Raw genomic sequence first — 15,000 nt, forward strand, 5'->3', positions numbered from 1 at the left:
TCTCTCTCTCTCTGTCCGCAAAATATTTTCGCCAGTTATCACATCAGAATCTTCAGCGATATATGGAGAACTTGATAGGGAATTTTGTTGAAAATAATATGGTAGATGTTTTAAATGTATAACCACAATTTTATTTAAAGAAGAAAAATAAAAAATAAAGGCATATTCGAATGTAGAAAAACAGTTTTAATTATACAACAGGAAAAGTGTTTATAGTTGTGAAAAAGAACTCATAAAACAATGACCACTCGTTAAATGCTTACACAAAACTCATGGCGTCATCTTCCGATTTTAGAATATAAAAAGAAATGAACTATTTCATTCAAATTTGATTTAGATTTTCGCACGCTATGAAATGTATATAATACAGGGGTCGGCAACCTTTTGGGACGAAAGAGCCAAAAGTTACAATTTACGACATTACCAGGTTTTTAAAGAGCCACTAACATTTTTATGTCAATGTTATATTTGTTTAGTATATATATAATCCTAAACAAATATCATACTATATATATATATATTTGTTTAGGATTATATATATATATATATATATATATATATATATATATATATATATATATATATATATATATATATATATATATAATCCTAAACAAATATCATAATATATATATAATTTAAAATAAATAGCTTTGAATATATGAGATAATCTCATTTGAATTTGTGTTGAGAGGATCTACTATGTAAGTCAGAGTACTTGCATTTATTTTGAATAGTTCAAATCTCTCAGTGAAAACACCCTTCATTTTGTTTATATTAATGCTGAAGTGATTGAATCGGTTTCATAACGATATTTTTTTTTCAGATTTTTCGTAATGAAGTAATTCACCGCTCATCATGTATTCAACAAACATATTTTTTTTCAAAACAAACAACCTTTTCAAGCAAGACATAGGCTGGGTTTTCCTTTCAGTTTTACACTTAGCTGGTTTAGTTTCTTTGTGAAGTTGAATATTTCAATTCGGAATGGACAATGTAATAGGAAGTACACTGAGATAGGGGGTAGCTATTAATATTCTAATAGAATGGTGAATGTTTATTGTTTATAACTATTGTTATGTCGTTTATTACAGAGTGTTGCAGACTAATATTTTTATGAGTTTTGGAAATAAAATAAAATAAGTATTAATATTTGGAGCATGGAGCTGAAGAGCCGCAACTTGACATCAAAAGAGCCGCATGCGGCTCGCGAGCCGCAGGTTGCCGACCCCTGATATAATACAATTTTCTCGGCCCAAACTTATAAAATTTACTTTATCTATTTGGATTCTAGATCTAGAGATTCTAGATCTAGACTAGATCTACGGAAAAACTAGACGTAGACGCTAAGATCTGGATTTAGACTATCTACTAAAAACAACATAACTATCATTAAACAGCCGGGTTTTTAAAGAAATCTTTTAAGTCTCTTAATTTTAAGTCTCTTAATTTTAAGTCTCTTAATCAGCGAGTGCATTTAATATGGTATGGTTACCGATGAAGAAATGAACTATTTCATTTAAATCCATTAGTCTTATTCATAAAACCCTAATAAAAATAAATCACTTTAAAAACAAGAAGAATACCGTGGAATAGCCGAGTTTTTTAACGGAATCATTTAAGTCACTTAATCAGTGTGTGCCTGTATTATGTTAAATGTGTCGGATTTTTAGCTAATTAGTTATTTCTTTGCTTTGTCACTAATATCGTTCAGCGTGTAGTAATGCACATTGGGTTTTGACCAATAACTATTTTATAAATTATTTTTCTCAAACAAGTACATTTTAAAATATATGGGCCTATAATTCACGTGAAACAGGTACCAATGGCTAGTGATTAAGAATTTGCTATCGTCATCTACAATATTGTCTTTCTACAATAATTGTCTTTCATATTGCGAGCTACCAATGGTGTTTTAAAGCAAATGTTTTTAGTCGTGTCAACCTCATAAAGCAGGAATGACTAATTGGTAGAAAATAAAATAAATATTAAAAACCTTTACAGCAACACACTTTTAAATGCACTGAAAATAAGAAAATAAAACTAATTTACCTTCTTTAATAGATGTTTTTGTCGCTTATAAGATCTTTTACATATTTTAGTGACAAAAGCTTTTATTAAAGAAAGCAAATTAGTTTTATTTTCTTCATTTAAGTGCATTTTAAGCTTTTTGCTAAAAAGTTTTTTTATATTTGTTTTATCTTAATACTGCTTTTTCTACTTGATTACTACTTTTTCTATCAGATTACTAATTCCTTTTAGTGTTGTTAAATTAGTTGTTTGTACATTTAAAAAAAGTTTTTAATTTTAGATAGGACTACTAAATTCACTTCAACAATAAATGTTTTTTTTTCTCTAAATATTATATGTATCTTTTAATAAAATGTATTAAACAAGGTTGTTTTACTGTACGTGAGATATAGTTAATAGAAATCTTATAAAATTGTTTTCATTTTCATTTTGCAACAGATTCATCACTTTTAAGATTTTTAAAGAAAGATGCCAAAGATGAAGACATTTTGTTAATAGCAACGTTTGATGATGCATCTTACGGGTTTGCATAGTTATTTTTAAATCTATACATTCTAGTCAGTTTATTTGTGCATGAGTTTTTAAGTTTTGCTCATAGATTAAAAATGTTTTGTTTGATTCTTCTTGTTTTTTGTTGTTTAATTCTTTTATTTTCTCATATATGTAATATTCTAGATTAAAAGAAACAGCCCGTCATTGGTTAACATTGTTTGGAAGCTCACTCATAACACAAGTTGGCTTTCGGGAAAATTTTATAATGATTGGACACAGAGGACTTGCCAAAGGAAGCGCTATTGAATATGTAAGGTCATACTTAAACTAAAGATTATTACACACTGTAACACACGCACGAACATTGCTTCTTTAGAACCAGACTGTTCTAGTTCCACTTTTCAAAAATGTTCACAACAAGGCTTTAAAGTTTTGTTTCCTTAACTTTTCTACAATAAGAAACTTGTAAAATTAAAGTGTTGTGTAAAAATGGTGAGAGATAGTTTATTCGATGTGACTATCGAGTCTGATCTTGAAAGATAAAACTGATTTTTTTTTTTTTTTTGGTAAGTCAGACTGAATATTTTTGTGACAAAAAAAAAAATGACATTATTTTGTTGCTGAACAGCTTGAGATTGCTCGCTAAATTTAAACAGCCTTCTTCTTGTAATTACAATTTCAGATTATGTGATTAAAAAATTTCAAGTTTGATCTGAAATCTACACATGTAATACTAATCAATGTAGCATGCAAAATAAAAAGCCAAATTTTCTATCTGTTAACCATTGAATCATGCTTGTTATATATTAAACCAAATAGTCCAGTGGTTCCCAAACTTTTGAGTTGCGACCCCCTTTTATAAAAAGTAAGTGAACGTTAGTGGAATTAAAAAGTCAAAATTAGTGAGGAAATTAATAAGCACTAAAATGTGGTTTTCTAGTAGACTTTCAATATTAATTATTCTTGATAACTGTTTTAATACAATGAGTGAAATTGCATGCTATTAATTAACCTGAACATTCGCGGTTGGGTTTTTGTTGCCAACCTCATGTCATTCTCAATCTTTCTGCAAGCTTGAGAATTCATCTTGTAATTCATCGGGAATGATGACAACATCAGGGGAAGCAGAGAATGGGTTAGCCTACGTGTCAATGAAGATTCCTCTTTTTTCTACTCAGGGAAATAACACCACAGTTCGTATTCAAGAGATTCTAGATGCCCAGAAATATCCTCTTTCGTTCTTATTTATCTCACAATCAGATTCACCTACCACACTGCAGAGTTTCTCAAACATGGCAATTATTTCCAAGATTTAATTTTCGTCGCCGATTTTGCAGCTTTGATAAAAATGCCTGAGATTATCATCAAAAGAAATAATATTTGTTCATTTTCAGGTTTAAGCCTATTTTGCTGTTCGAATATATCTGCTAGGTATGCTACTCACTCCAACCACTCTTTGTCGTTAAAGTATATCAAAAGGTCTTGTTTACCTTGCCCTTCCAAGAACAACTTGATTTCATCTATCAATTCAAAAACAAGATTTAGGCTACAACTTTTCTTTGCATAAACCTATAGCCGTTTTCCCATTTAAATCATCCAGTTTTTAAAAAAACTTATTTATTTTCTCCATCATATCTTCACAAAATAGCAACTCTTCTTTGCTATCATCTGAATGAATGTTTCACAAAGAAAGCAACTGTGAACACTAACTCACGTCTGTTGATTCATCATCTTGAAAAGCAAACAATGGTGAAAGCTTGTTTTTCATTCCAATTTTGTTCTTTAACATTTACAGACATGTCTGCTATAGGCAGCTGAAAAGTATTATTAGACAGAGATATTTTGTTGCATATTTACTGCAATGAAATTCCCAAGAATTAATTTCACCATCTTCATCTTGCAGGTTTTGATGAGATTTTCTTCTATTGTGTGAGAGGTTTTATTTTTGCTTGGCAATTTTTAATGCCACCTTCATATGATGCTTACACTAATGCTGTGTTTCCTTGGCAAAAACTTTCTGTTCAATCAAGTCTGGCGTTTGCAACTAGCTACATGCTGACGAAAAGAACTCCATTTCTTTTTTGGTGTGTTCCGAATGACTCGTCTCAAAAAGCGTCATAGTTTGGAAGGTTTCATACTCATGACTCGTGACCCACAGTTTGGGAATAGTCATTTAAGCTCCATTTAGTTTAATTTTGTCATTTAACATGTAGGCCAAACATTTTGTGACCTAACATATTAAAATTTCTAAAGCTAGTAATGAATTAAAAATAATTATATTTTATTGCACAAGTTTGTGGAAATTTGATTCGAATAATATTCTAGATCTTGACTAGAATTTAGTATCAAAGCATTAGGTTAGCCTAATAAAATGTAAACAAAGCAGTTTGGTTCTCAAAAGCTAACTAGAAATAGGCTATATTAAACAAATACTCTTTGTTTATTATTCTTTAAAATGATAGAATAGATTAACATAATTAATCTAATATCCTTACCTATAGTTACTTTGATTGCTGTGTTGTACCGACAGAAACCGCATGATTCATTTTGCACCAAGGTTTTTTTGGTCAAAGGGTTATATCTCTATAATCATTCTCCAGATTTCTATAATATTTTCAAGCATTATCGGGAATCATACACTGGCTTTTGATTTATTTAAAAAACTGAAAATTCAATATTTTTGAGTTAGACAGTTTGCAACCAAGACCATCAATATATACATTTACACACACGCACATGCACACATGTGTATTTGAGTGCATATGTGTAAATGTATTTTAAATTTATTTTAAAGTACTGTAAGAAATGCATAAAAAACGTGTTATTCATTACATAAAATTATAGCGATATATGCCTTTTAAGCTATTTTTATTTCCAGAAAATTATTTATTTCCTCCTTTTAGTGCATTAAAGCTTGTTAATAATATGTTTTTATGCATTTTTAAATTTTTTATTAATTGTCTATGTATATATATTTTTTACACATAATGATTTAGTTAAACATAACAAAGCATCAAATGAATTTTACATTCAATGATTGGACATGAAAATGTATAAAACAAATTAAATAAAGGAACTTATGCTACATTAATATTTAAAACACCTGAAATATTTTTCAAAGGGTGTTTGGGTCTTCAGGTGCGTTCCATAAAACCGTAAACTATTTTCTAATGCATAGTCAACACAAACATAATGCTAATGTTTCATTGCTGGCTGTTTTCCAGCTTAAAAAAAAAAGAAAAAAATTTAAATGACATGGTAACAGCCTACATATTCCTATTTAATCGACTATTACGCTTGGCTTGCAGTAGCGATCTTAGTTCAAACAGACAATCAAATACGTGCATTTCTTTTCAATATTTCAATTACACTAGGTCTGGATTCTAGATACAGATTAAATTCTGAATTTCTGTGGATTTCCAAATTTTTCAGATGGCAAATATTTTAGTCTGAAGTTTCCGCTCTTTTCAGTTAAATATTCATAAAAAATATGGGAAAATGTAATCTCAACGAACATCTCCAGAGTCCTGTTTCTTAACCATTTACCTCGCATGTATGTTATCTAACCATAACCAAATTTATCTGCTGGTATTTTAACTCACCCTGTTTTTACATCTATCCAATCTACAGTTTTTCTTTGCCTCCGTTTTATTTCTCAACCTCAAACTAATGTTAAAATCCTTGCAAAAGGTGACTATGAGAACTAAATTTACCAAACTTTTAAATGACAATAAAATTATTAGTCTATATCTTATCTAGATCTATACTCTTTACTGTTGAAGACTTACATTTTTACCATGCTCATCTTTAAAGTAAAAGGATATAAGTCATAATTGAAAACAAGAGTCCAACTGGACCATTACAGTTCAAATTTAAATTATGTTAAAATAAAATTTAATTTCCATTTTTGTTAAATTGTAAAATTTGTTTTAAAGTTGTTTTTAAGGTAAACATTAAAGTGCAATTAGACAAGACTTTCTTTGTTATTTTAGATTAAACTTGTTTTATTTAAAATATTATCAATAGTTAACAATTAATTAGTAGAGTAATTGCATAAGACTGCTTTAACTGCAATTTTAAAAAATGATAAAACATATTTGGTTCTTTCCAAAGAAAATTTTCTTTTTTTATGGTCTGATCAATCCCTGATCTATTCAATGGATTGAAAGATCGATAGATTAGATTAGATTAAATTCGATTAGATTAGACAGACAGATAGATGGATAAACTGGGCAAGGTGGAGTATTTTATGTAACTAAAATTATATCTATAAACCACAGAAAAAGGACGATAAACACAAAACACATTTAAAGGGTATTGAGCTAAATAATTTAATATTATGGTTTTGTGCTGTTTTTATATTTAAGCATTGTATAACAATTGTTTTGTATATTGTATAACTGCTTTGACACATCATCGTCAAATTTTACTTATTGATCTTGTAAAATTATTTCAGTATATGGCAAAGCAATCAAAAAAAGAAGATAGTTTTGCTTTGCCTATAGAAAAAGCTGGGTGCTTTTCATTCCCATGTAAGTGATTTACTCAGTCTTATTTAACTTTAATAATAAGGTCAATTTTTCTTAAAACAAAAACTATTTAAAGACATTTTTTTCAATATAGTTGTTACTCACTTTTAAATACAAAATATTAACTATCTCTGCTAATTACTACATACAGAGTCTCAAAATCTGTATGTCATAATCATCTTTTTAAATTCTATTTATGTACTAAATTTACTTTAATTGACTGTCAGTGGGCAAAAAAATGAGTATGGAAAACACTGTGCCTGAGGTGTTGAGAGACGGTGCCATAAAGCTTGGTGAACGCCATGAAAATTGTGGTCTGACAGAACCTTGTCCTGTAGGCAGTGTGTCTGTGTTTGTAGACACAGGTCATGGGAATGTGCGAAAGCCAACTATCTGCGTTGATGGATATATGTAAATTATCTTTCCTAATTACATTTTGGTGCAAGTCGTTATTTTTTGTAAATAGTTTATTCATTGATAATAGCACAGAATAATCTCTTGTAAGTAAAGAGTCCTCTTCAGAACTAGCTATCTATTGGGCAGATGGATTAGAGTTTATATGTTTCTTGATTTTGGCATATGAAGGGAAGGTGTGGTCAGCACTTTGCCCAGCCTCCTTTACTTTCCATGACATGTGTTAGGTACCCATCAGAGTTGGTTTGAACCAGGGACGTTCTACTGACTTGGAACTCGAGACTTAAGGTTTAGCAGCCTAACGCTCTACTGCTTAGGCCACACCTAATTATTATAATCTCTTGTAAACACTTCAAAAAGTTATATTTTTCTACCAAATATTGACATGACAAAAGTAGGCTATATTGTGTTTATTTTTCACTGCTTGTGTTGCTTCTTGTAACTTATGGTCTTGGTGTATTTCAGTCGTATGGACAGTAAAACAAATGATGCTGGAAGAGGTTTTAATGTTGTTATTCTTGATAATGAAACTCTGCAGCCATCTAGACTTTCTCATATGGATACTTATACCTTTGGTAAGTGAAACTATGAATGCATTAATAAAGCATGCTTGATTTGCTTAAAAAATATGTATTGCAGGTGCAGTCTGCTAGAGGGATGTATTATTTAGAATTAAAAACTGCCTTTTGCATTTATTAAAAAATATTTTTACTCATTTTTTCTAAAATAATCAGTGAAATGCTTATCACTCTTTCAATGTGGACAACTTCAATATATAATTTCACGTCTTTTACATTTTTGTAATTATGTTACTTTTGTCAGCAGTGTTTATTAGCTTCACTTAATCATAACCCATCATCCAATATTTGCCCATTTATTATATTACTTTTTACTTTCTCATATGCGAAGTACAGAGGAAGTATTGTAATCGTGCAAAAGAAGATTTTTACAAATCTCGACGTTTTACACCTCCCTGAGTTGGAAAAGATAGTTTTGCAATCTTGTCCATGTGTGTGTATGTGTGTCTGTGAACATGATCTCTAAATTCTTTTTGTTGACACAAGTTTTAAAAAAAATGATAAGAAAGGTTGTTACTTAATACTTTTACTAGCCTGTCACTGGCTAGGCATTGCTCCAACCATTTATAGCCATATCCAAATTTTAATGTTAACACACATAGGGATCAACCATTTATGATTTCCACACAAAAGTGGATAGGGTCAGAAAAAAAATCAAGTTTTGTGGGGTGGGAGGGGTCTATATTATAATTGACTTCATGATTTATAACAATTTTTACCTCCCCTCCCTCCCTCCCTAACATCACTAATCTTCACTGAAAACCAGACTTAACACCTAAAATGATGTCACACCTCAGCCTACCACACCTCTCAAAACTGTATTTAAAAAGAAAAAACATTAAAAATACCCCATATATTTAATGAGCATGGGCAATATTGAGTAGGTCAAGATTGATTATTATTAAAATTTTAAAAAATTAAGTATGTCAAGCAATGGCTTAAATTCTGTTTCCAGTGGAGCGTGACGTCATTTATGTATGAACAAATAAAAATAGCACCTCTTTGGAGCAATTAAGTAAACAGAAATAGAAGTCATGAACTAGAGGAGGTCTTGGGACTTATAAATCTTGTTTGCTTAAATGCTAATATTAATCATTGAAATACATTCACAGAGAACAGACAATTATACTGTTGGCATAACCCCATGAAGTTTGTAATAATTTGCTTGCGTTTTGGGTTGGTAATGGAAATCTGAAATTTTTGTGGACATCAGAAATGGATAATCCCATATGTATGTTTACAAAAAATTTTAAGAAAAATCATTTGTCCGTGAGATATTTTGTCTGGGATATTTTGTCTGAGATCATTAGTCATGGATACTCTTCCTCTAGACAAATCTAATATAAAGTAATAAAAAGTACTAAAATAAATAAACCGGGAGTAGTCTCCCCTAAACTTTCTCAAATATTCTTATATAACACTACGGGGGATGGCAACTCGGGATATAGACAATATTTTAAACAATTTTTAATTACTCAAACTTTTTAAAATAGAATGGAATCTCTAGAAAAAAGAATTGCACACCAAAGGAACGCCAAACAAAATGTGCATAATAGTGCGGGATATTATTAGTACTTTATAAATTCACATGCGTTTTTTGAGAAATCGGAAATAGCGTAAATAAATACTTCCGGTCAACGGAAATAACTCAAAATTTGATAGAAGCGAGAGAATTATTTCTTTTACTTGCATGACTCGATTACGCGTACCACGCCAAAATTTTAATAAATCTGGATTTAGAATATTTGCCCGATTAAAATAAGTCCCCTATACTCCATTTATGATGAAGTACCGAGAAGTAAAACGGTGGAAACTGTCAAAATTTCATGTGATTTTTGTGCACGATTACAATACTTTCTCTATACTCTGTATATGAGAAAGTAAAATAAGTACTAAATAAAAAATAATAGTACTAATAAATAATTTGACTATTTTAAAATTTTATTTACAATTCATTTTTCAGCAGCTTAAAATGACAAGGTATATAGTATTGAAATGGTTTTTTATTTAAATATTTTGTGATTTTTACATCTACAGCAAAAGCAAACTTTGGCAAAACTTCATATTTTTTTTTTTTTTTTTTGTTAAAACTGGTTGTTATTTTTTTTTCCAGAAATTTAATTTCATTGTTTTGAATGGTTTTTATTGAAGAAAATAATTTTCTTAATTAATTTTAACAAAAACTTGGATAATATAGTAAATAAAATCATGAAATGTTTTACATTTTTGCTAAAATATATTAACTATTTTTGTTTTGTTTTGTGAATTTATATGTTGCTATAAGTTCTATATGCTAAAGTGGGTAATCAGTTTTAAACAGAAAATTAATGCAGATGACTTAGCAATTTATCCTCAGATAAAGATTTGACATTGGCTGTTAAATCTTAATTTATAATGAAATACCTTTTATTTTACAAATATATATTAAAAAATATTATTTGATTACTGTTAAAAATCTAATAAGGTATTGTTTCTTTCTAAATGATTTTTTAACTGTACCAGACAGCACAGATTTGGAGCTATTACTTGAGACACTTCACATGAATGAAATAGTCATAGCTGTCATTGCAGATGATGCATCTAACAAGTAAATAAATTATTTTATTTCTTGTACTGTGTATAGCAATGGTTCCCAAACTGTGGATCGCCCTAGGGCAGGGGGTCGGCAATCTTTTAAGACGAAAGAGCCAAAAAATACAAACACGCCTCTAGATTTTTTAGTTAGTTGGCTTCCTATACTTTGTATTATATTCATGAAAGAAAACACTTGCTTGAATATGTTAACCCGAAGATCGTCAGCACTCCAATTGCCAACTTCTTCACCTCATTGTAGCATCCTGGGAGACTATTCCATGCGTCAAACAATAGTGCCTCAACTCGCGGTATTTCTTTTAGAGCAGACCACTTGTGCAGCTCTTGATATCTGTGAACTTACCACTCCACAAATTTTTGGTTTTCAAATCTAGCAATTTCATTTGAAGAGAACCAGCATTAATTTCAAATAGTTCAAAGTTTATATCATTGATTTTGTGTTGAGAGAATCTACTATGAACGTCAGAGTACTTGCATTTCTTTTGAATTGCTCAAATCTCTCTGTGAACTCATCCTTCATTTTGTTTATAGTAAAGCTGAAGTAATTCATGTTAATAGTAGCGTTAGTTTTATCACGATATTTTTTCCCAGATTTTTTTAAATAAGTAATTTAACGCTCTCCGTGTCTTCAACAAAATGAAGTAATTTTTTTCGAAACAAGCCACTTCTTCAAGCAAAGTATATGCTGGGTTTTCCTTTCTTTGCAGTTTTACATTTAGCTCGTTTATTTTCTTTGTGATATCCACCTTGAAGTTGAATGTTTCAATTTGGGATAAACAAGTTAATAGGAAGTACGTTGAAATAGGAAGTAGTTAAATATTCTAATAGAATAGCGAGTGTGTATTGCTTATGTTTATTATTATATCATTCATTACCGAGTGTTACAGAACAATATGTTTATGAGTTTTTAAAATAAAACAAAATAATTATTAATATGTGTGCATGGAGCGGCAGGTTGCAGACCCCTGCCCTAGGGGCTCACGAAGTTTTTTCTGGGGGGGACGCCAACTTAGACTAATCCAAACAAAAATATTAAGTTTAGTTTTATTTTTTAAAGATTTTAATGATATCTAGAAATTTGAATAATTTCATATATTCAAAAATAACTATTCAAGTAAGTGTAATCTAGTAAAGATTTTTTGTTAGTGTGTTGTAATTTTATGTAAACAACAAAAGCGAGAGCAATTCTTTTAATTGATTTTATTTACTTTTCTTTTTTGTATATTATTTATTACAATTCAGCTCTTATAAAACACACACAGCTATTATAAAAAGGGGTCACCTTTTGAAAAAGTTTGGAAACCTAGGGTGTATAGGATAATTACTACTACTTGTTTCCTTAAATAAAATCTATTCTCAAGCAAATAGGGCATCCTCCATTTATGAAGTTTACAAAAATGTTAAAAATCAGTTCCCCCCCCCTTCTTGTTTACTCTCATCCACAAAGTTCATGCAAAATATAAATAATATTTTCTCATGTGGAAAAAATGTACTTGTAAGATGTATTTTGATAATAGATATCAATTTTTTAAATCTTAATTCTGTTTACTTAAATGTATTAAGGTTGTTCTATAAATGACGTCATATTAAAGTAGGAGACGGGGGGGGGGGGGGGGAGGTGTTTTTAGAAAGCATGTCTACACACTTTTGCAATTACATTTTTTTCTCATTTTCTCACATTTATAAAGGATTTTATTTTGTAAATTACAATAGAAATTTATCAAAGAAATGTTTTTTTTTTAATTTTGAGAGAGGTGGTAAACTGAGGTGTGAGGTCATTTTAGGTATTGGTTTAATTAGTAATGCTTTTAATTGATATTTCTTAATTTTTACTCCATGATGGAACAAGTTAAATTATTTCCCATATTTATCTGAGAAATTTCATTTTGTTAGATGAACACCTCATAGATAAGAATGCATGGGCTGTAAAAATTGATTGCATTTGTTCTTTGTTGTACCACTGTATTACAATATCAAACAACATGTTTTATGTAATGAATATTTAAAATCATATAAGTAATATATATTTTAAAACAATCTGTTAACTTTTTTCTTTATGATTAGATTAGGTCAGAGTGCACGTGACCTTCTCAATAAAATTGGGAGTGGCCACATACAAAACTTACGTTTCAGAGATGTTTGGTATTTTGTTGGACAGAAAGGCATTGAGGGGTTTACTAAATTGGAACAGGTAATTTAAGTCACTACATTTGATACATTCTAAATTTTGCGTTTTGTTTGCACTATTTGTAAAGCCACTTTTTTATAAGTCTTTGGGTATTAAAAGGTTTGGGACAAAGTGTATAACCTGTTTATTTATTTGACCTCATAAAGTGGTATTCGATCTTTTATATATCTTTTTTGTGCACCTCATTCTGAAAGTTTTTGTACTGAACTAGAGAATCTAGAATCTAGACTAACTAGATGTAAATTCTCTATATTACTGCATTTTATGTCAACACGAATTTAAGGATCTTCAACTGAATATTTTTACAAAACCAGATCAAGACAAGCAAGCTGTTCTAGTCTTGCTTCTCCATCCAGTTTGCCTTTTAGTTCATAGCAGATGACACACTATCAAAAGTTTTAATAATAATTACATATATCATATTGACAACATAAGCCAAACTATTTTTCCCCAGAATTATTTCCTTAAAACGTCTTATAGTCTTATATTTATATTTATTAAATACCATTAATAATCTTATTGCTTAAGGTATTTAATTTTTTTACTTTTTTAAAAAGCTCAGTTTTGCAGCCTTTGATGGTGGATGGCCCAAACCACTTTCATCCATGTTTTGTATTCCTAAGAAAGGTAACTGTTTTAAATCATTTATTTATGGATACAATAATTCTTTACAAAATGCTTGTACTAGAAGTACTTGGTTTAATATCTGGTTGTTCATGTAAGAATTCACATAAAATCATTGAGTACTTGGTTTAGTGTCTGGTTAATGTAAGCATTCAAATAAAATAAATGAGCTGGTTGTTCATGTAAGCATTCTAATCAATAAGTACTTGGTTTAGTATCTGAATGTAAGCATTCACATCATATCAATAAGTTAGTTGTTCATGGAAGCATTCAAATCAAGGGTACTTGTGTGTCTGTTTATGTAAACATTCACATGAAATCATTGAATATTGGAGAATTTTGTTTTCGATGTTAATTTTAATGGTAATGAATATGAATTTTAGTTCCTACAACGCAAGTTATGATTGACCCAGAGTATAATCGCAATGATGATCGAAGAAATTTTTGTACCAAATATGAGGGCTATATTGATTTTTGTGACCGTAAGTACTGATTAACTCATTTATACATTCATATATATATATATATATATATATATATATATATATATATATATATATATATATATATTCATATTTATATACTAGCAGTATACCCATGCTCCGCCACGATGAATCATTTTTTAATGTACTAACTTAAGAACAGAACAAAAGAAAACACAAATACAAATACAACACAAACACAATACAAACACAACACGAATCTGGGACGGCTAGTATTCTATAAAATAGTATATCTTCTTGTAGTTTGGTGTAGGTGTCTATAAAAGAGCTTTCTGGTGCAACCAACAAAAACAAATTCCCCTTCGTGCGCAAAAAAGGACAGACTAAAATGAAAACGAAAAAAAAAAAGACAAAAATAATAACGTGCGGGAATTCCCATTCCCGAATAAAGATGCCTTTTGTTACTTCTTTGATTAAAAATAATAATAAGAAAACAGTACGTTCAGTGTAATGAATAAATAAAAGGCAGTATTAAATAACCAACAACATTGCACTTAATCAATCCCCGCTAATTATGTAATTATTTTTTTCCCTAACACCAAAACAAAGTAATAGAAAGTAAATTCTCCCCCCCCCCCCCCCCGTAATGACCTTTTAAAGGGAAGTAACTGTGTTATCCTAATCAAGGGACATAATGAGTGCTAAATGACTAAATGCAAATAATTTTCAGACACAATTACTAGTATTAGAAATATATATAATATATATGGTCGCTCACTGAATTGAATCAGGCGTGTCTGCTGGCGCCCCGATAGGTGCGATTTGGCTGCGAACAAAAATTTCAGTTTCAACCCCCGAAGGCTCACATGGGCCGCTGAGGGCCATATAATACGTTTTATTTTAATAATCAGAAAAATTAACCAAGGTTAGATTATTAATTGGGATGTTTCTTTTTGTCTGTAAAAAATCCAAATAGTGTCGTCACTGCGAATGATGCAATTAGCATCTATTTTTAGATGATCCAAAGAGAAATTGAGATCGAGCATCTAATAATAGACCATTAGTAATGCTAACATATTGCATCAGTCACACTGATGTTTAAAACACGT

The 15,000-nt window shown here is 29.9% G+C and overlaps 1 protein-coding gene across 3 annotated transcripts in view; it reads left to right on the forward strand.

Annotated features, from left to right (window-relative positions):
* Positions 1–15,000, forward strand: part of LOC131953827 (protein O-linked-mannose beta-1,2-N-acetylglucosaminyltransferase 1) — a gene marked incomplete at its 3' end in the record, with an annotated part of 33,016 nt that overhangs the window by 15,197 nt on the left and 2,819 nt on the right. For all 3 annotated transcript variants that reach the window (XM_059317204.1, XM_059317206.1, XM_059317205.1), the window contains 9 exon segments: positions 2,470–2,554; positions 2,707–2,833; positions 6,980–7,055; positions 7,280–7,463; positions 7,932–8,041; positions 10,547–10,631; positions 12,701–12,827; positions 13,382–13,451; positions 13,832–13,930. In XM_059317204.1, coding sequence (XP_059173187.1) covers positions 2,470–2,554; positions 2,707–2,833; positions 6,980–7,055; positions 7,280–7,463; positions 7,932–8,041; positions 10,547–10,631; positions 12,701–12,827; positions 13,382–13,451; positions 13,832–13,930 — 963 coding nt within the window.

The sequence above is a fragment of the Physella acuta genome, unplaced genomic scaffold, assembly GCF_028476545.2.
Source record: "Physella acuta isolate Inbredline_101_S28 unplaced genomic scaffold, ASM2847654v3 ptg000957l, whole genome shotgun sequence".
In the NCBI taxonomy this organism is placed as follows: domain Eukaryota; kingdom Metazoa; phylum Mollusca; class Gastropoda; family Physidae; genus Physella; species Physella acuta.